The following is a 21,387-nucleotide window of genomic DNA, read 5'->3' as shown; positions in this document are numbered from 1 at the left end:
CTCGCTTGCTTCCTTCCTTCCTTCCTTCCTTCCTTCCTTCCTTCCTTCCTTCCTTCTTTCCCTCTCTCTCTGATCTTCTCCAAGGATCAAACTCAGCAAACTTGCTGAGGATGCACTCCATCCTGTTGTTCAGGTCATTAATGAAGATGTTAAACACAGTTGGTCCCAATAACAGTCAGTAACAGTGAGTGGCTTCCAGCTGAACATCACCCCTCTGTTCATAAACTGCTGTGCCTGGCACTTCAGCCAGTTTTCAGAGACTGATTCTGGTTGTTTTCACTTTCTCTACAGGGTAGTATCCTTCACATGACAATTTGCTTGACCTGTTTGACTAAACCAGCAAAATGGGATGGATTCTAGATAAAGCCTAGCTTAATGTTTTGAAATAAATAGAGGGTCAAGCTGACCCTTGGGGGGAAAAAAAAAAAAAAAAGTTCTCAGAGTTTTTCAGTGCTACAAACCATATGATTCTGTTCTCAGATTTTTAGATGTCTTGTCCCCATGCATGTCCCTCAAAGCTGTGTCTACTACTTGAAACAAAGTGGTAGAACAAGCAGTGTGCATTTGAGGTCATAACATCATTGCTGCCAATTCCAGCTTTTCAGTCCATCTAGACAATAAAAGGAGAGTAAACAGTAACATTTAAGCCACGTCAAATCTTGAAAGTGCACACAAAAAAAAAACAGCCCTAGAGAGTCTGTCTGGTCAGTGAATTCCTTCTGTCTGGAAGTGATGAAATACATGGCAGCTCTTAAGGGTTCTCTTCAAGTAATGCTGGTATGAGGATTTGAGAGTCATAGTTAACTGTCAAACCAAAACCATCAATCATCTGCTAAGGTATGAAATGATCCCACTTATTTTGTCTAGTCTTAGATGCTGCCTGGATTATAATTAGTATATTTGAGACTTTTCCAGATCAGAAATTCCCAAACAGAAAAAATGTCAGTAAGAAGAAGGATTTGATCCAAGATTTTGGAGGTAACATCCACAATAACTGTTTGTCCATGTTTAGGGTCTTCCTGGGTGACATTATAGAAAGACAGAAAAAACGGGTATTCTGTCATAGGATCATGAAACATTAGTGCTTTCAGCAATTTTTATGAATCTTAAATCTAAGATATCGGACACCCTAGGAGACAAAAGTGAAGGAAAGTATTTGACTTCTTATTTGGCAGTGTTTGCTTCAAAGGTTACACAGGATGATAGTATTGACTGTCTCTCTTCTTCCTCTGTTTTCTCTATTTCTAGATATCCATCTACTGTAAATTGGTCTATGCTTCCACATGGCTTCTCTCTTTCCTTCACACTACTACTTTGGGTCAGAAGTCAACATTAATGTTGTGATCTTCATTTCTTAAGATCTTATAAAACATGAAAAACAGTGGCTGGCAAAATGGCTGCTGCATGTTTGTAATAATGGAGCCAGCCCTCACCAGGAACTTGGGTAAAAGTGCCAGGTGCCGAGGAGCAGCTTAAATTTCCATGATTCCTCTGCTTCCCTCTGCTCCTCTACAGAAACAGGGACCTCACAGAAATGACAATGGGCAGGATAATAAAAGTAATTCAAACCATCTAGACAGCCAAGCCCCTGTTTCAGAGGACCACTTGATTGGGTGAGAGATTGTCCTCTAAATACGTTTTCCAGACAATTCCCTGGGCTATCATGAGGCATTCTTTTGGCAGGAAATCAGGGAGGGTGGCCTAAGAAGAATGCTGTGCCATGCCACTTTGTGGATGGGAAGGTGGAAGGTGAAATGCAGCTTATTCCTCCATACTCAGAGGCTTGGTGGAAATCTGGTTGGCGGTAATCTTGGTGTACCTACATGTGGAGCTGGTGCCACATGGCAATTTGTCTCCTGGGATTTCTCAGCATTTCTTCCCAGTGGTTCCTCTCTGTTCCTGTGACGTGCAAGCCCAGGCTGCACTTGCCGAGCACATGGCTCTGGCCAGCAGCATCCTGGCTCAGCATTTCCAGCTCCACACTGGAGGCACGCAGCAGCTCATGAGGCACCTCAAACATGATCATCTCGTTCCAGACAGGGTTGATCTTGTGTTTTGCACGTTTGGTCTGCTTCTTCTTCAGCTTCAAGGACTGATGCCTCAGTGTCACCTTGACAGAAACATCTATAGAAGAAGCAGAGAGAGATCATGCAATAGAATGAAAACAAGGGAAATTTAACTAATGAAATCAGGCCGAGTGAGAGAATATGATCTTGGGGGTTTTGGTTTTCACTTTTAAAAACTATTAAGTCTCTTCAATTTTTAAGCCTTTTTTTTTTTTTTTTTCTCTGCCAAATACCATACTCCCCACTTTCTTTCTGGGCACAGCAGAAACAATAATCTCTCTTTAGTGCTGTTCCAGTCACTATTCCACTCACCATTTCCTAGTAGATCTTTCAGCTGCTTGGAATGGAGATTTTTAGCCTTAATAATCACCACAAGCAGGCGGTTAGCTGCTGGCAGGTAGCTGATAGACAGCAGAACCTCTCCATGGCCTGTAGATGGCTCCTGGAAATGGAGATACAGGAAGGGTTAATTTTTGATACAATCTGGGCCGTAACATTAGGAAAACTGAATAGTACAAGGGAATGAGTGTAAGGTCGTAGACTGACCGAGTTGTCTCTATCTCTACATAAGTATTTTCCAATTAAACGGGATGAGAGTAAACCAAGAAACATGTCTGAGAGGGTCCCTTCACTTGCAAGGCCCAGCTCACATGGGTTACTTCTTTCTTCTGTTGCTGGAAAGCAACTGCTTCCCAACAGCTACTTTTAGTGTCATATTTAATAAGAAGAAAAGAATTTGGGACTGAACTGTGTGCAAGTAGTTGGATACTTGTTTTAAGAGAAACTATCTAGCTGTCCTTTATTTATATCCCCTACTTGTTATTGCTTTTCATAATTCACTTGTCATTTCTGTGAGGGGGCTCTGACCAGACATGGATGCAGGTTCCACTACCTAACTGCCAAGAAACACCTTGGGTTGTGCCACACAGCCATACTCTGGAGCCAGTGTTGAACCTTCTTTAACCCTTACCTGGTATTAGAAAAAACAACAGACAACCTAAAGCCCTCTGTTAGTTTTACCCTTCCTTCCTGGCCTGTCCTCCCTCAGCCTGTGAGTGGCCCTGCTGCCCAGGTGGGATTTCCTCCAGGTCAAATGCTCTGAACAATCAAGCATTCACTTCAGGAAGCCATGCTTTGTTTTTTCTTGGTGGTGGTTTTGTTTATTTATGGTTTGGGGTTTTTGTTTTGGTTTTGTTTGTTTGGTGGTGTTTTTTGTTTGTTTTGTTTTGTTTTAGCAGTGGGTTTTGCTTGTTTGCTTATTTGTTCTGTTATTTTATTCTTTTCCTCCCATCAGCAATTGGCCTCTTAGCCTCCTGACCTTTCTTCCCTTCACTCACTCTGCACAAGTTATCCCCGTAGGCAGAGCAGGAGGGAAACGATCGCGCCGGCCTCGCCTAGGAGGGCGGCGCTGCGGCCTGGCGGGAGCTCATGAGGAGAGGCTGCGGGCCTGTGGCGAGGGGCGAAAGGGAATGGCTGCTCTCTTGGTGAGTGCAAGCTTGTGACAGAAATCTGTTTTACTGTGTGGTTAACGACCCAGAAGAGTCACAGAAAGCCGATGTCAATGCCATGGAGTCCCTTTGGACTCCTTAGCGTGATCTACAAGCTTTAGGGCAGACAGCCCTTCTCTAGGCCCTTTCCGTGCTCTCCACTTGCCGTTTTAAGTGAGCCATAAATATTTCAAATTAAGTTTTCACCGGGTTTCTTGCAACAGGCAAGGACAAGCCCCCTGTACTCTCCCTGTGAGTTGATTGACTCTCCAGAAAGCATGGCTGTCCTCAGTGTCTGCTTTGAATGATTTATTTGTCCTGTACAAATCAGGTGGGAGGCCATTAGCAGGGAAGCCTGAAATTCAATCCCACATCAGCACAAGTAAATCTTCCTTCATGCACTCAGGTAGCAAGGAAGGGCTTGTATGTGTTTCACTTACAGAAATCCTGACCTAAATGCAAGTGAATCTAAAAGAAAAGAAACACAAAAGCAGAGGCAGATTTAAGTGGCTCTGTGTCCACGACAACAGAATAGGTGTTTGTACATGGAGGGACCAATCCAAATACCACCTCCATACAAAAGCACAGTTTCAGGCAAGTCATAAACTGCTTTTTGCTTATGTATCCAACCTGTATCTCACCAGGTCTCACTCTATAGCTCTTGGCTATACTAAGGTTCTTGTAGCTCCAGGCACAGATAGATACAGTAAAGGTTGAAAGGGAGAAAGAGGGTGGCAGGGGGCTGGGAATGCATACGTGCACACACACATATTGTACACACTCATTGTACACACACATCACATGTTGTGCTTATGGCTTTTTAGCCTCTGATCAAGTTCTTGACCAGCCTGTATCCACATGAAACCAAAACCTGTAATAATAGTTGGTCACTGCTGGAGTTTTGCATGAAGAGACTGAGCCACAGGTACCTTTCCTTCTCCCTCTTTCTGTTGTGTTTGTTTTTTCCCTTGTAAATTTATAACCAGCATTTTGTGCTACAGCCTAGCGAATTCACACAACTGCCAGAGCTTCAGTCTTCCTTTCTGTGCACTGAGGATAACAGGCATCAGGGGGTCATCGGTGAATTACGTGTGCAAGGCACCATGAAATCACAAAAGGGAAGGTGCTATGCAAGCAGCCGCTATCATCACTGTAATTAGCAAAGCAGTGGGAGGGAAGGAAGACAAGATAAGGATATCAGTCCACAGTATCTATGTTTTGCATTGCTCACAGCACTCCATGGATTCCTGAATACTAATTGCACTACCTGGTTAGCTGTAAGCTTCCCTCTGAGCTTTTCCTTGTGTGGGAGAAATACCGGGAGGCTAGGAATAAAAATTCTGCAGCACACAGCTTTTCAAGGAAATGTCAGACTTTAAACAAAGCCCAGTAACTTTGTTCCTGGATGGATGCTGTCAAAAATAGCTGCTCTTTTTTGATCAGCTCTTCCTCACTCCCTCCCGCTCTGGTTCTCAATGAATGATTCAGGATCTGTATATAAGCTATCTGTGCAACGGTTGGCTCTCTCAGGTCCCAGATGACGCAAATTCAGCTTTCAATGCACATCCTCAGCTCAAACTGGGGCACTGTTCAGCAGTACTGTTAGTGTTAACCTTGTGCTGTCAGCCTGGAGAAGCCATGAGTGTTGTCCCGTTTCTGTGTGTACCCAGAGTACCCAGTATGCCAGGACTCTATCAGGTGTATGAGTGAAAACTGACCATTGCCGTGGACCGGCCGCTTCTTGGGTATTGTTTACAAAGCAGATACTACAGTAGATTAGGGGTCAGGGAGAGCTCTGTCTGTCTTGGTCTGGGAATTAAAATTATTATGGCTTACACTGGAATAGGTTTTTTTTTGGACTTTTTTTTGAAGCAACAATCTGGGATCTCAGTTGAACTTACAGCTATTAGGTACCTATTTAGCCTTGTGCTTTATGAAACTGATTCAGACCACCCATTTATTTCTTCTGCCCCTTTCTCTGCCAGAGGTTTATTTTGTTTTGTTTTGTTTTTTGAATAGGTGGCCCTACTAGCATTCAAGTGGTGATCAGATAAATTAGCAATATTAGAAATCAGAAACAATCTACTCTGTGACTGTGACCAGCTTAGTGGAGAGCTCTCACCCCCAGTGGTGACAAACAATAATTTTTTATAGCAGGGTTAGCAGTAACACTAGTGTTATTTTGCATTGCTTACCTTGTGCCATACCAGAGTACAGTAGGTACCTGTTTGTAGCCATGTACTATAAGCAACAATAGCAGTGTCCTGCTGCTATGTTGTTAAGCATATTGCTGCTGCTAGAATAATCTAGTTCATGGCAGGGAAAAGGTTCCTGAGGAAATTTGCTTGTAAAATGTTAATACAAATGAGGCACTCCCTGTATGTACTTCAAATACTGTTGGAATCCTTTCCCCTATTTTCCCTGTCTGTGCGACTGGGAAGATGTGGATAACAAAAGAAAGACAAGTTTTGTCATAAAAACAAAAACCAAACCAAATCAACAACAACAAAAGCCCACAAACAAATAAAAAAATAATAATACAAAATACAGTGCAATGGGTGATATTTTGACATCAGACAGAACAAATAGCGCTGCTGGGCTGAGGAGCAACTGCGCCTTGTCTTCAGTTCAGCATTTTGGTCCCATCAATGTGTTTCACTTGTATAGCTAAGGGCTCACTCAGTTGCTAGCTACCATGTGCCCTACCCCACTCAGCACAGCAGAGTCCCTCCTTCCTGCTCTGTAGGCAAAGTCTGGTCACTGAACTTTTGCTACCACACTCCCTGCATTGTTACCACCCAGAAACTCATGTAACTTCTAAACGTAGACTTTGAATTGCAGATATCAGTGTCAGATTGTCATGTAATTGAGGGAGGGGGAAAGGGAGCTTCGGCACACATGCTGGGAGCTGTAGATGCAGGGACTGGGTTGATGGGCTTTTGATTGCTTTCTGAAATGGTGAGGTCAACACGTAGCAGTGCTAAGTGACCTCTGAAGTTACACATCACCTGGCTAAACCTGGGCCCAAATGAACAGAACCACCCACCCAAGGACATGCAGCTGTTTTGGAAGAGCAAAAACTCTTCTCCAAAAAAAACCCTAGAGTTTCTGGTCTACCAACACAGACTTAGTCCATACCTTCTCTGGCATCTTTAGCCTTTCCCACTGGGCCATCCCAAAGGAGTTCTCTATGTCAGCAAGGCTCAGTTTGAGTTCCCCCACAATGCTGTGTCGGGAGAACTTGTCGCAGTTTCTCAGGGTGAGAGTCAGTGTCCCCTCTGGCATCTCTTCCTCGGTTAAAGGGAACCGCAAGACCTCCTCCCAGAGGGTGTGAAGCACCTTCTTCTTCAGCTCTGTCTGGGCTTCAGCAATGCCAGACTTGCTCACCAGCGTGCCCAGTATGTAGCAATGGCAGCCAGCATCCTGGTCACCACTCATTCTGCCATGCATAGCTGGAAAGGAAGGATTGACTTTAAGGACCTCTCATAAAAGACAGCCCATAAATATTGGTGGCTAAATCACTTATTTCATAAGAGTCATAAAATAAAACAACCACATAGACACTGACTCCAGTTCCTGCTTGCAAAGGGCAGACTAAGCCGTGAGTCCATGCTGTGGTCTCCTCATATTGCACAATGTCTTTGTCCTTCTGTCACTGCAGAAGGATGCTGTTGGTGTTTGGGAGACCATCAGCTGAGTTCAAAGAAATATGTTCTATTGAAGATGCAGAGCAGCAATGAGATGAGACACAGCATGGCACAGGAACAGGGAGCTCCCATTTACCTTTACCTTGGCACACAAAGAAAGCTTCTTAAAAAGGTTTAAAAGAAGGATTGTCACTCATAGGGATCAGAGATGGGAGAGAGCTCTCTTCTGGCACATATCCACACCTGCAGGCCAGGGTGGGATATGTCTAAGGGTTATTACATTCTGCTTGTCCAGCCTCTGGTAAATAACTCCTTCAGAAGCCACCCCACAGTCCAAAAGATCTGTGTCAAGAGACATTGATCCCTAATTTTATATCCCTTTAATGTTGAAAAGTCAAGAATGAGAATGGCATTTTACGCACCTCTTCTGCATCAAGAGAATTACGCTGCCTTCTGTGCAGCAAGAGGAGCACTCCTTCCCTAGAGGGGTCATGGAACAGCAGGACTCTGTGGGCAAAACTGAAGTCCCTGCTGCAGTCAGTCTGAGGAGAGTTCCAGAGCTGCCAGGCCCCATGGAAAACTGAAGTCCCCTGATTTCTGGGGGAGAGCAGCTGGGGAGCAGAGCAGACACAGCTTGGGTGGCACTGGGGCACCCAGGGAGGAGCAGGCTTGCAGGAGAGCCATGCCGGCAGCCCGGGGCATCCACCCTGAAGGGCAGCAGAGGCTGTGGGATTGCTGCTCCAGTCAGTCCACAGCAGCAGCAGCCGTTTAGCACCCATTCAATTCTCACTTCAGAGGGTGTGATTTGATTAGGCTTCCACAGAGATCTGCACTGTGCATGAATTATTCAGTGAGCTTATTTTACTTTCCCAGAGGAACCGATGACGCTCCAGCCCTGAGCAGAGAAGCTGTTACGGTTGTCAGTCTCCACTTCAGAGAGTGCTGCAGAGCCCAGCCGCCTGGCCAGGCGATGCCAGAGGGACCTTCCTCAGGGGCCTACAGGGTAAGTCTGGCGTCTACAACTCACCTTCTGCCTTGGCCTGAGCAAGAGGCAGTAGGGAGTGGGTCATGTTGAAGATCAAAAGTCACACAGAGGAGGGAGATAGCAGATCCCCTCCCCTATCACCAAAGTAAAAATTAAATAAGAAGGGGTTGCTTTGTACCAGGGCTGGGACTAGAGGAGTCCATCCTGGTTCCTGGCTTCTGCTTCTGAGCTGTGCAACTGATTGTTCCGAAGCCGTACCCTGCACATTCATTCAAGCACTGACATCTCTAGGTATTTCTATTCTGCAAATGCAGCTGCCAGTGAAACATCCAACGGTTCTGGGGAAATATGTTGATTTTAATGTGGGAGGGGAACTCTCTATAAAATCAGAAGATGTCTTGTACCTTCCAGATAGAGAATAACTAGTAGCAGATCTCAGCCCCTTACCTTCCAGAAGGGCCACACACAGCTCAGCTTTTTGTTGATCATACGTGAGGGAGTATCGCAGTTCAGGGACCTGGTTACAACTGGCTGCCCTCTCGGGGTTCAAGTGCTCCGTGACACACACATCTTTTACCACACCTGAAACTGAAGTCACCCCATTAGCAAGCAAGTCTTCACCTTCCAAGAAGAACAAACCCACCATGTCTCGACTCAACTCTTCTAAATGTTTGCACTTTGTATGCAGAAATATCACTTATGTTCCTTCTTCCCTCACCGAATCTCCTTCTTGCTCTCTCTTCTCACACTTTCAGGTCTTCTACAGCACCTAGACAAGCTTCCTGCTCTCCTCACCATTGTGTGCTCTAAGTTGCTTTACACATTCACTCTTTTACCTTGTGCCTAAGTCAAGGTGCTTAAACTACCCTCTTGTTTTATATAGATATATAGGGTTTTTTTGGTTTGTTTTAAACTACACTATGGTTTTATACTATTATACCATTTTGTTTTGGTTTGTTGTTTGTTTTGTTACACACATTGGTGAACTGCATCTTGTTTCTCTGCATTAATTCAGAACTCTATAACTTTTTTTTTTTAAATTTAACTCTATAGTCTTTGTCATGCAGAAGGCCAATATGACATTTATTCAGATAACACTTAACCAGGTTGAAGATCATGAGCTTGGGAAGCTTTGAGGCAGTTCTCCACATGTGATTTTGAAGCTGGCTACATATTTCATACTGAAATGAAGCAAATAGCAAGACCAAAAGGGAAGCCACAGCTTTTTGGCATCAAAATCTATTGTCTGCAAGGTCAATCCTGACTCACACAGACAACAATAGTGGGACCAGCACATTTCCTCCTAGAAGTCTCAGCCATGGTCCGTATCTGTTCAATGTGGCACCAAAAGGAGAATGCAACAAATCTGGCTTAATTTCAGCAATACTTGAGCTATGAAATCAGGCACAGAAGGAAGCAAACTTGTGCCATTACCAGTGCAGAGAGGCTCTCACACCAACACACTTATGTAAAGCTTTATCCTACATGCAGCCATCATCCTTCAGGCTCTCCACCCTATAATATTCTTCCTGACACTGAAGGATGTGGCTCAGACAGTCTTTTCCTCTAATGCAGCTGCTTCTCATGGCACTCCTTGCTTTTGCATACTCATAAGTCTCAGGGTGGAGGGATGCATGTGGCAATCCTCTTCCCTGAAGGAGAAAAATATAAAAAATATAAAGCAATTTTAAAAAATAAATGCTTAAAAAAATCATGACAGATGGCATTGTGCCTCTGGCAAATCTTCAGTAAGGTTTTATTAATGTGGTAACTTGGTAACCATAAGAGTCAATTATGCTGTTAAAAAGACAGCTGTGAAGGTAAAAATCAGTATGGAAGCAACCCAGACTTGCTGCCAGATGTATGTAATTAACATTGCATTTTCTTGTATGCTCCAGGAATCTTATGTTCCAGGCTTTGGCATGCTACCATTTGGGCTGGCTGGAAAACAAAAATTCTGTTTGGCAAAAATGTCTTCGGTGTCAGCCTTTGGTTTCACTTCACATTACAACAAACCAAGACCATCTCACAGAACTGGTGGAAGTAAAAAGGCAAGAAAACTAAAGTACAAGTTTGAACCAACGCTGCCGATGTCCCTGACAGGGACAGTTGCTGGACAGCTAGCATTTCTTCTGAAGGAGCAACTCTGCCTAGTTTTGGCCAGGTATTCCACCCATAATGTGGCAACTGCTCTCACTAAAACTTTACTCTAAATACATGTTTTTCTACAAAATGTCTGCTTCCAAAGAGTCAGATTCTTCAACACAAGGTGCAATTCTTGCACTTTTAGGCAAAAACAAACAAACAAACAAACAAAAAACAACTAGTTGCAATTATGTCTTTGTTATCTGAATGTCCTGATGTGCTCTATGATTCTTTCTATTAAACACATACGCTTAAAATAGAACTCATAATGTTCATGATAAGAGATTGAAAAGCACCCCATGTCTTCATTTCCATGTTTATTTCTCTAATTACAATCACATTATTCTCAAAAGTGTTACAGATCTACACCCAGAAAAGCCATCTGTAGTCTGAAGACCAAATGTTCTTACCGTTTTGAGGGAGAACAAAAAGCTCTTCATTGACTTGTATCTTCATCCTGTTCTCATCCAAAACAGTATGTTTTCCAGTAACTGGTTCTTCTGTTGTCTTCAAGGAGTACTGTGTGTAGTTAACAATTTCAGGTGAAGTTACCGCTGGTTTGGGGCCATAAATGTTGGGAAACTTCAGAAGTGGTCGAGGCTGGACTGGCTCTGCCGTTTTCTTAACGTTGAACTGAAAATTAAAATGTTGTTTATTACCTTGCACTAATTCTTCTGATTCTTTCACTGTTAAACAAGCTGAGACAAAGGCAGAAAATATGGTGCCCTTGGTCATTCTTACTGTCATTATTTCTTTGGTTAGAGAAGCTGCTGCCCAGATTTTCTTGCCAAATCTGTTACCCTTCTAGTTGGTGTACGTCCTTTCAGAGTCACTCCTCTACAGATGTTTGGTTGCAGCAAGAAACATCTGTTGTTTCTAAGGACCAGAGCCCCATCTAACCCTCAGACACACAGTTCTCTTTTATTATACAGGGACTGACATTTTGATTTGTCGGAGTTACTTCTTAACATTTTATTTCCCTGCTGATTGCTGACCATGGTATCAATGGAAGAACTTGAAAGATGGTGTAATGCCCAGGCAGACTGGGCAAAGGTTGGCACAAAGAATTATGTTCTCCTCAGACAATGAAAAATATTTTAGAGGAATGTAACAATCATGTTTTCTTTATGTCCCAGGAAAGACTTCTCTCACAACTGAAATGATTCCTGATTCATTCATATTTGAATTCATCAACAGAATAAAAGTTGACTAGCAAATGACTCTGGCCCTCTCACCAGATTTTATTAATGTTTCCAAAGCATGAATGACAAAAAGGAGAAGTAAAACTACCGTTTGGGTTGATTACTGTGCAGAGGGATTCACTCCAACCCCACTTCCTGCCATTATTCTGCATTAAGTTTAGAGTGAGGGACAGCCAAAAAGCATTTGTAATTGTAATTAAAGTTTTTCATTAGTCTCATTGTTTCCTGTTAATAATGAATGTAGATGATGCCCTGAGGCACTTGTCTGTGTTGGGACTTTGTGGTCCCAGATCAGATGTCCTGAGGGAGCATACCTATTCCTTAAGAAACAGAGCTGAAGAAAGAGAGCGGTCTTAGACTGTAGTTCTTTCATCATAGTCTGCTTATGGAGACCATGGCACTACAGTTACATGGACTTAGCAGTGGTAAAAAGCTAATTAGGTCAGAGACTCCATCTTCTCAAGATAGCCAGTACGCTGGTGTTTAGGAAGTCTGCTACATAACAGCATTTTCTCTTGCCTAATTTCAAGGACTCTGAAATAGGAGTTGAAAAAGAAACACATCACTGTGTGCAGATCCCCACCTAGCATTCAGCTGAGTTTAGATATTAGGTAAGTCATACAGTGCTGGTCTATAATAAAAATGTAGGGAGATCCCTCTTTTAGAGATGTGAGCCTCATCAGTACTAAAATACATAGGAAGTTCGAAGTTAATCATCCAAGTTTCACGTGCAGTTTTCTATTCTTCAAAATTAAAACAGACCAACCAAAAAAATATGTTAGGAAAAACTAGACAATAGCCTGAAAAAAAGTAGGTCATTTTTGATCTGCAAAGATTCCTAACATGCACAAAGTACCTGCCATGGCAGCCAGTGCCTGCTGTTCTTTCTCTCCCAAGCCCTCTGTATAAGGATGCTGTCCTACTAGCCACTGAGCATCATACCAGATCAGCACGCCTGGGTAGTTGTGTGCATGAAGCACTTTGGGACCCTTTGGGATGAAAAACACTATACAAATGTGAGGTATTGTTAATATAATCTTTTCTCCACTTACTAAAAGCCAGACATTTAGTCAGGAAATCCATCAGCACTCAGCAACTAAGAGCTCCACTGGGTCTAAATATTCTTCTAGTCTGTCTGCTCTGCAGAATTAGAGATGAGAGACATATGCAAGCACAGTGGGACTAGCCCACCCCCTCTTCCAACTGCATCTGCTTCTGTTTATTATCTTTGCTGCCAGATCTGTACCCAAGTGCTGTCTGCTAATCTAGTTACAGAGGAGTGTCCTATGGAAGTTCCCTTTGCAAGTCAGCGGTGCTATCTTAAATAAAGAAAAACTCATACAGTTATGCATAAAATGTGTGAAAGCAAAGACAACAAAATTAGCTAGGAGGCTCCAGCTGACCCTTCTGGGTCCCTGCCCAGCATCACTCAAACAATGCACTAGATTGCTGCCACTGCTGGATGTGTTTAGGCATGTTTAATCTGCACCCATTGCTGACACTTTGCAAATTTACAGCACTTATTAATTGTTCTGTAGATGTATCTTTGTGTTTGAACTCTTCCTTCTCAAATATGCAGGGCATGCCCATGGGGAGCCTCTATCTATAGCAAATACAAGCATCAGTGTCATGGGAGACATGCCAAGTGGATAAAATGCAGTCTTGCTTCATCTTTCTTTTGTCATCTCTGTTTATCAGAATCAGTGGCCCTGACAGGCTTCAATAATTAAGTATGCCAAACACTGACTGGGACATAACAGTGTACTAATGCAGTTGGAAAAAAGTCCTGACAGGACAATTTAGAAATGTAGACACAGATGACAAAACTGAGATACAGGCTCAGAACTCAATTTGAGGTTCATTCCTTCAAGGAATATAGACTAATTCTGAATCAGTGACAGGAGAATGAATGCATGTTCCTGGCAACAAAACTATTTTAATTGGAAAGAATTGTTAAACATACAGAATATGCAAACTAAGAACATTTTGCACTTTCTCTGACAGAATGTTCATCCAGCTGCTATAATTTGACCAAATTTCTTTTAAAAAAAAGAAGACAAAACAACAAAACAGTAGCATTAGGAGTCATACTTCTAATTAGAAAGTCTACAATGCTAAAAGCATACAATCATTCAAGAAAGACTGATGCACTGAGGGTAGGTTGAATGATTTGATTCTGTATTGGTCAAATACTGGATTAAGTTAAGGCAAAACTTGATGAGTATAGAAATATTGTGAGGACCATAACCCATGATGTTCTGGGTACTGCTGGCTTAATTGGACTTGAGGGCTTAACTGGACTTCATGGTGACTTAGGAGTTATTTCAGTCGTGCAAGAGAGATGACAGCCTGAAGGACAAGCTCCAGACTGGATTAATACTTTACTAAAATATTTCCCAAAACGCTCTGTAAAAGAATATGTCCATTCCAATGATTGAATTAGGGTAAAGATTTAAGAGTTTTTTCAAGCTAAAAACAACAACAACAACAACAAATCTCTTGTAGGAAAAGATTGGTGGAGAAGTTATCTGTAGGTAGTTTTGTCCCAGACACTAACAGCTAGAAAAAAATGCTATGCAAAGTGATATGACTGTCAAAGTTACACATTTCTCATTCATTTCAACAGTAAAGATGTAAAATCTCAACATCGCTTTATACAGGAGTTGGCAAATCACTTGTATGGGTTAAACAAGAAAGGAGGCTAGAAAGGACATGACAAAACTATCAAAGAAGATAGACAAAAACTATTGAAGAAGATGAAGAAGATAGCAGGTGAAATTTTCCTAGGAAAATGCAAACCAGTATTGGCCATGCTTGTGGATGAATGCTCAGAATTAGCAGCAATTTCTGGAGAAGTCCTAAGCTCAGTGCAGATGTTCAGCCATGGCCAGTGGAGCCTACTCCCATCCCCAGTAAATAGAAACTAATGTAATGCTTCTCTGCGCCAGCTTTTACAAATACAATTAGTAGACTTGGTCTTGTTTCCTCAGAACAAACTGCAACAGGAGCATGAGGATGCCAGGGATCTTAACCAAGAGCCTAAGAGCAGTATCAAGAGAGAGACTGAAAATGTAATTATAAGCATTACAGAGAAGTTCAATTAGGACTCCCACTACACTCCTTAATAATACAAAAATAATAGGCACCTCAGATAATTAAAAGGCAAACAAAGACCTTTATACAATGGATCATTGGCCTTTGGACTTGGCTGCTAAGGCATAACATTTGGTTGAATGGCTAGATAAAACTGAAAAGGAATTAGGCACATAAAAACTCCAAAAGAAACAGCCAACAGGTAATACTTTCAGAGACTGCCCAGTGCTATAGCTCCTGCTGAAGACCATAGTCAACCAGAAAAAATCAGTCAAAAATTTGACTTTGAATGACAGCTTCCAATAGTAAGCATACCAAAAGTGTCCTATGATTCCCATTGCTCTCTCTTTCATTAGGCTCAGAAATAAATCATGGGATTTTTTGGATTATAACAAGACAGAAAGACACATGGGGATGCCTGATATTACTGGTACATCACATTGCTCTTACTGTAAGTAAAAAAGCAATTCAGTGTGCTGAGACTGTCCGGTCCTCACACTCCAGATTCTCACTAGTGTTTTTATTATCATTTCAATGCCTGATTTTGACTTCACACTCAGTTAATTCCCCCAGTTAGAGTGGCAGAGGAAGGAGAAGGGATGATTTTCACAAGAAACCAGCTGTTGACAGAGAACTATCCTGCAGGAACCATAAGATAATGTGAACAGAGTCAAAGAAATAGCTGTTACAGGAGACCCCAGCAGGAGTCATCTCCTCTTTACAATGCTGTGTGCCACCTGGTAAAGTCCAGCCTTCTCCCCTCAGGAAATGATTTCCCTTGTGATCTAGCTTGACAGCTGAGCAGCATTTGCAGTCCTCCTCCCCTATTTTTGCCATTAGCAGCTTTCTCTTTGGCAGTGTGGCAGCTGCTCTAGTAATTCTGTGGGTCACCCAGCTCCCGTCTCTGTGCTCCCCTCAGTCCTCCTCCCATTAACCTGCTGTTACATCCTGAACCTGGTAAGCAGATAAATAAGCAGTATAAATCACATGCTGAGTAGCCTAACAGAGAAGTTACATTCCCACCCTCTGTATTTAAAGAAAAATCACAGAGTAAAGAAGAGATCATGTCTTACTTGTTGGGCTGGCTGAAGCACACTGGGCTTAGTATTTTCCACGTCCTCATCTTGGTCCTTTTCTGAGAGTCCTTTCCCAGGTTGCTTGCATTTGCAGAAGCAGGTGAGACCACAGAGTGCAAGGATGCTAGTTGCAGTCCCTAAGGTAGCCCCAAGGGCTATAATTGGGGCAGATAAAACCATTGTCCTGAGCTGCACAGAAACAAAAAGCACAGAAAACCTGTGACTCCTTCCCTTCCCTGGGAGAGCAGCTCTCACACATCCACTGTGATTTCTAGCCTGGCTTCATTCTCCTTGGAAGTCTGAAAACAATTCTCTTGTGCAGCGAGGAAAAGGGACCAATCTAGAGACAGAGATAAATCATCCCACCTTTGCTAGGCAACAAGGCTACCTTTCTATCCTGATGATGGAGTTTCTGCTCCAGGTCAGGTGGAGGAAATAGTGATTGTGGTGCCTGCAATCTCCATATAGCTGCAAACAGGCAGTTTTCATTGAAGCCTGTTCTCCAGCTCCACTGGGAAAAGTCTGATGTGTGATAGAGAGGAAAGACGTCAGCAGAAGGGGCTGGGCCTTGCTAGCTAACTCACAGAAAGTGCATCCAAATGTTTAATCTGCTCTCTAGCTATCCTGATGTCTAGCCTGCTAATTTGTTCAAAAGGTTAATTTTTTTTCTGTCTTAAGGCAAAGACAGTGATTGCCAAAAGGTGCTGGTCTGAGAACCCCAGTTATGATTTCACTGCATGATAGCACTATATAGTCAGAGCAAAGCCTGCATGTATGTCAGGCAAAACTTTACCACTCTTCAGAGGCTGGGGAATGAACAGCTGCAAGAATTAAGCACCGTCCCACACCCCACCATCTCCCCCTCAGAGCACAAGGTCTGTGCCATTTGGAGCTGCTTTCTCCAGCATCAGTGCAGAGCAACACTTCTATTCAAAAAGGCAGCAGAAAACCCTATCAAACAAGACACACTGGCACATATGCTGCTTCCTCTGGAGAGGATGAGAGAGCAAACAACATATGCTGCATATTAGTCATAGCGCTTACTACACCGGTGTGAGGCAGTGGGCTGATGAGCAGAGGAAAGGAACCCACTTCAATAGACCTGAAGGGCCACGCATCCCTCTCAGGCAGCTTTCTCTTGAGGTGAGAGGGTGACTGATTTTCTTTGACTCATTTATTTTTTTCCTTCTGTCACAGACTGCCTAAATTGGGGAAGAGGAGAATCAATGCCATTTCTCAATGTGTTTTTTTTTTTTTTTTTTTTTTTTTTTGTGACATATGCAACCATTTTCTGGATCAATTCACAAGGGGTACCTAGTGGCCAGGAGATGATCATAATTCTGGGTCACTATATATCTGGGCCAGAGTGGAACTAGTAAGCAAGAAGCAAAATATTCCTTATATGGCTCTGGAAAAAGTAACCAGTTCTGCTGGGAGTTTCTTTGTCTTTCTATTTTGGAATGCAGTTGCTGCCTGTGGATCAGGGAAAAAAAAAAAAAAAAGTGAACTACATACATAAATATGTTTAGAAAAACAGTTTTTGGATCTTTCTGCAGCTCAGGTTTTGGCATGCATTTTTTATGCTTTTTGGTTCTTTTACACCTTAATCATGACCACTCACTCAGCATTTGTTCAATTGTAGATGACATGTTCACCTCCTTCTCACAAAGCTTCCCTCACACATCCAACTCTCACTTTAATTGTTAAAGATTCCTCTTTAACACTGCAACACCCTTATGGGTATACTGCACATTCCATCATCTTGCCTCCTGCTTGCCCTACAAGGTTTGCCAGATACACATCCTGCCCCCCACTTCCTACCCCCTATCAAGAAGAGAATCATGACAGACTCCTTAAGCAAAGACAATCCCCTGATACACTGCTGAGCCTGTGAAAATTGGCCTTTCCAGCTCAGCCCACAGCAGGAAAACCTTGAGCTTTGTCTTCTGTCTATCAAGAATGTAAAAGTGGCCACACCAGGCCAGTAGTGGGAAGAACATCACATAAAGGGGATTGAGAAACTCTGACAAGTGCTTTCTTTGCTTCCTAGTCTTCATGGCTCAGGAGCTTCCAAAGCCTTGAAGATCATCCTTGTGGTCACCTCTGCAGATCTGAACTCTCTCTGACACAGGCTGACTTTTGCAACCATTTGCTGACTTAACTAACGCATGCAGCTTCTTCATTCAGCCCATAGTTGGACTGGTAATGCTGTAATCATAGTACTATGAGGTGTCATCTTAAAGAATATGCCATATCATCAGGGACTTCTGCCACTGAGGAAGGGAGGTAGAAGAGAGGAGAGTCTGAAAGAGGACGAAAAGGACTGAACACACTGTTTAGATGCCTTTGGGTACTTTCTCAAGGTGCTAGGAAATCTAACAGAGCTAAATCAGAAATCTGAGAGTTAGAAACAATACGAAAAAGAAGATGCTGTTAAGGGTAGAAAACGTTGACAGAGATTTGTAGTGGAGAAGGCATTCAACCCATCCATGAAATGCATATTTCATGTGTTTGCTTCAAGCTGTTCTGAGAATTATATAAAAACTGCTTGCAACAGGCTATGGAAGAAAGGCCAGATAAAAATCTCTCTGCAAGACAATAATTTACTAACATAGCTCTCCAATATGTTTTCTAGCAATTCATAAATGAAGTCTCCCTTGCCAGAAATTATATATGCTGTGAAATGAAACAAGGAACAAATATACCATGTTTTAATAAATAATAGCCGTGCAAGAGCCTTTTGCTACTATTGCTAGGGAAAACAAAACAACATCCTAAACATCCTATCCTAAAACAACATCCTAAACATCCTATCCTAAACATTGAATATTAACAGTATGCGAGCTTTTGCAAGCGACAGGCCAAAGACTAAAGAATTTTTTGTGTGCGCTGATGGATGTAACTGGTACAGATACATAATTTAACTAGCCTTGGCACATACAGTCACTGCATCTATCTATAATCATTGCTTATTTTCAGCACATGCTGTTCTAAAAAATTTGCACCATAAATGTATTTAAAATTCAGGTTTACACTTGCTGCTTGTTTCAATACCAAATAATGCAGTTGCTCCTTTTTCTTTAAGGCACAAGTAAACTAAAATGAGGCCAGGCTAACAACTTTCCTTGCTGGCCATTCACATTGCTGATGCCCATTGCTTTTTTATTTGTCATCTCTGCCTTTGGAAAGAGACTTGAAGGTGGAAAGATGAAAGCCTGTATTTGCAAGCTAAACTTTATGTGCTGAAATATGTTTTCTGGACTGAAAACATATTTTACAGTCACTCTGACCATGTATTTTCTCCAGATTCTGGTACAAGAATACATATAAAAAGAACAAAAGCATATCCATGATTATAAGATGGGCCCCAGCTTATGACACATTTGTATTACTAACATTTACTCTGGCTAGATTTATTAGTACCACCAAAGAGATGTAAGACAGGGAAAAAAGAGCACAATCCTTGGACAATGGCCTGCATCTTTATAGACAAAGCATAGAGAGATGTAGCCTTCATTAAAAGAGAAATTGTCCCATTCCACCTCCAAGAGGCATTGAAGGAATGAAGCAGGGCTGGTGGGTCCCACCTTCCACCCCTGCACACTACAGCATGGACATTATTCCCTTTCACTGGCAGTTGCTGGAGCCCTGTCAACTCCAGGACCATGCTATGGGATTGATAGCTTTGTTGTTGCTTTTTATAACTTCAACCTTTTTATAACCTCCAGAGCTGCATGAGAGGTAAATTGCCTCAGGACAACATCAGTGCTGTCCACCTGCTCAAGAGTCCACATGTAATGGTGAGTACGTATAAAACCAAGGATGTTCCTGTGCTAAAATTGTGATTAGAAGAAAGTACAATTGATTTCCTCAGGCTGATAATGCTAACAACAGAGAAAAAAGATGAAGCTGACTGTAACTAGTCCACTCCAGTTGTTAAACATTTCCTTAGCATGGTTTTCAGCTCCTGATACTTCAGACATTAATACGTTTTTTTGATGACAAAACATTAGGCACTGGCCAACCTTAGGTGCTTAGAGATTTTTATTCCTGCTTTGAGCTTTTTCACTGATATTTTTTGGGCTTTCTGTCCATTGGCTATGTGAAAGAGGCTTTCTCTGAATGAAGAATCGTTACTGCAGATCACATGGAGAATTAGAAGGGCTTTTGTAGTGCCTGGCTGCAGTTCATGCCTTACCACAAAAAAGATCTTTAGTGCAATTTCCAACAATTAAAATAAGCAGGTCTAGGATTTGCAACTTCTATTCTAGAAGTAGAAGACACAAATTAAACTTCCAGAATTCCCGCTATGACAAGAAAAAGTCCACATACTTCTGAATGAAAGATGGTTGCCGACTATTTTCCCTGACTCAACCCACTCTGTCAGGGGCTGGTACTTGGCAGATACTTTTACTGAGGCATTGAGGCAGAGGTGTGAGTTAACAGAAGGAAATTGGAAAGAGAAATCCTTTTACAAGTCAGATTTAGCCTGAAGGTGTAAGCTCATGTTTTCTCTTGTATCAACTCATTATGAGATTCTGAGATTCTGTGCTACAGGTACGGGACAGTTTGAACAGGATGGTGGTCTAAAAGAGCTTGCTAGACAATGGCAAGGTGTTCACACCACCCAACCTTAGGCATTGAAACTGTCAATTAATGACACAGGACCACATATGGCTGTCGTGTTTCTTCAGCAACAAAAAGAAGCACAGCAAAAACAAAAGCGAAGGAAAAAGGCTTGTGCTTCCTTTGGTGGATGACAACATCTACCTCCTCAAGCTTTTGTATTCTGTGGCCTCAGGTTGTAAATGCTTTAAGACAGGGTTTTTTTTCTTCCTTCAACAGATGGTGAAGTCTTACAGACCACTGAAAGAATCTTTTGCAGTGCTATTAAAATAAAGCAGTTGTCTACATTTTTATATTCAAAAAAGGAAGATTTTTGAGAGGAATGTGGGCTTGGCCCATCCATCAATGTCACTGAAACAGACCTATACATAAAAAATCAAGTAAATGAAATAAATAAGGGAAGAATTAGGAATTGTTTTCTAAAAGGGAGATACGTGATGACCATCCTCAAGAAAAGTGAGTTTCAAGCTGTGGTGCTTCAGCTGGTGTAAATAGAGACAGTGATCCTGAAACCTCGAGACGTACAGGAGTACATGCCAGCTAGGCATGTAGCCTTTTGCCACTTTCATATCCTTAGGATGACAAAAAGGATTTAGCATGCAAAAGGGTACAGCTAGCTGGTATAGGGCTCGTGGTAAATGATTCCATAGTATGACACTGCACTGGCCTGAGACCAAGATCTGTGGGATTCAGGAGATCTATGGAAAAAATCTGTCTGGTACCTATTTCAGAGACTGTCATGTGGATTCTGTCACCAGCACCTGCTGTGAACCTGGCTGTGGTACAGCTCTTGCATCCCTTGTGGCAAGTTGGGAAGCAAAGTTTCAAACCCCACTGCTCTGCTTAGATTATGGAATTAAACAGTACCAGATAACCTGGGACATGCTCTGTACTTTCAAAGCTAATGAAGTGAGCACATTTGAAAACACAACTGTAAGAGCAAACACCATCAAGCAATCTGCCCCTCTTGTATACATCTTTATTGGTGTCTGGGAGGAAGTCTAAATTGCCAGTGCCAAGTCATATGAGTTACATGAAAACAGAGGGGTGACATTAGGAA

At 42.3% G+C, this 21,387-nt stretch overlaps 1 protein-coding gene across 2 annotated transcripts; it reads right to left on the bottom strand.

Annotated features, from left to right (window-relative positions):
* Positions 1–306: 306 nt before the first annotated feature.
* Positions 307–16,245, bottom strand: SYT13 (synaptotagmin 13). 2 transcript variants are annotated; one of them, XM_035328513.1, is made up of 6 exons: positions 15,699–16,245; positions 10,741–10,963; positions 8,633–8,773; positions 6,692–7,005; positions 2,379–2,508; positions 307–2,124 (listed from the first exon to the last, which is right to left on the bottom strand). In XM_035328513.1, the coding sequence occupies exons 1-6, from the start codon at positions 15,879–15,881 to the stop codon at positions 1,820–1,822; spliced, it is 1,296 nt and encodes a 431-aa protein (XP_035184404.1). In that variant the 5' UTR covers positions 15,882–16,245; the 3' UTR covers positions 307–1,819. The 2 variants fall into 2 exon arrangements, with proteins under 2 accessions (XP_035184404.1, XP_035184405.1); XM_035328514.1 differs by having other exon boundaries at positions 8,633–8,767.
* Positions 16,246–21,387: the final 5,142 nt, after the last annotated feature.

The sequence above is a fragment of the Oxyura jamaicensis genome, chromosome 5 (genome assembly GCF_011077185.1).
Source record: "Oxyura jamaicensis isolate SHBP4307 breed ruddy duck chromosome 5, BPBGC_Ojam_1.0, whole genome shotgun sequence".
Classification (NCBI taxonomy): Eukaryota; Metazoa; Chordata; class Aves; order Anseriformes; family Anatidae; genus Oxyura; species Oxyura jamaicensis.
This window is presented reverse-complemented; position numbering and strand designations above follow the sequence as displayed.

What these genes read in the sequence shown, in the direction of transcription:
- SYT13 (XM_035328513.1), bottom strand. Translation starts at nt 15,881, where the DNA reads ATGGTTTTATCTGCCCCAATTATAGCCCTTGGGGCTACCTTAGGGACT. An exon ending in GGCTAAAGATGCCAGAGAAG is followed by an intron (nt 2,509 to 6,691) that starts GTATGGACTAAG and finishes CTCCATTTCCAG; the next exon opens with GAGCCATCTACAGGCCATGG. An exon ending in GAAAGATCTACTAGGAAATG is followed by an intron (nt 2,125 to 2,378) that starts GTGAGTGGAATA and finishes CTTCTTCTATAG; the next exon opens with ATGTTTCTGTCAAGGTGACA.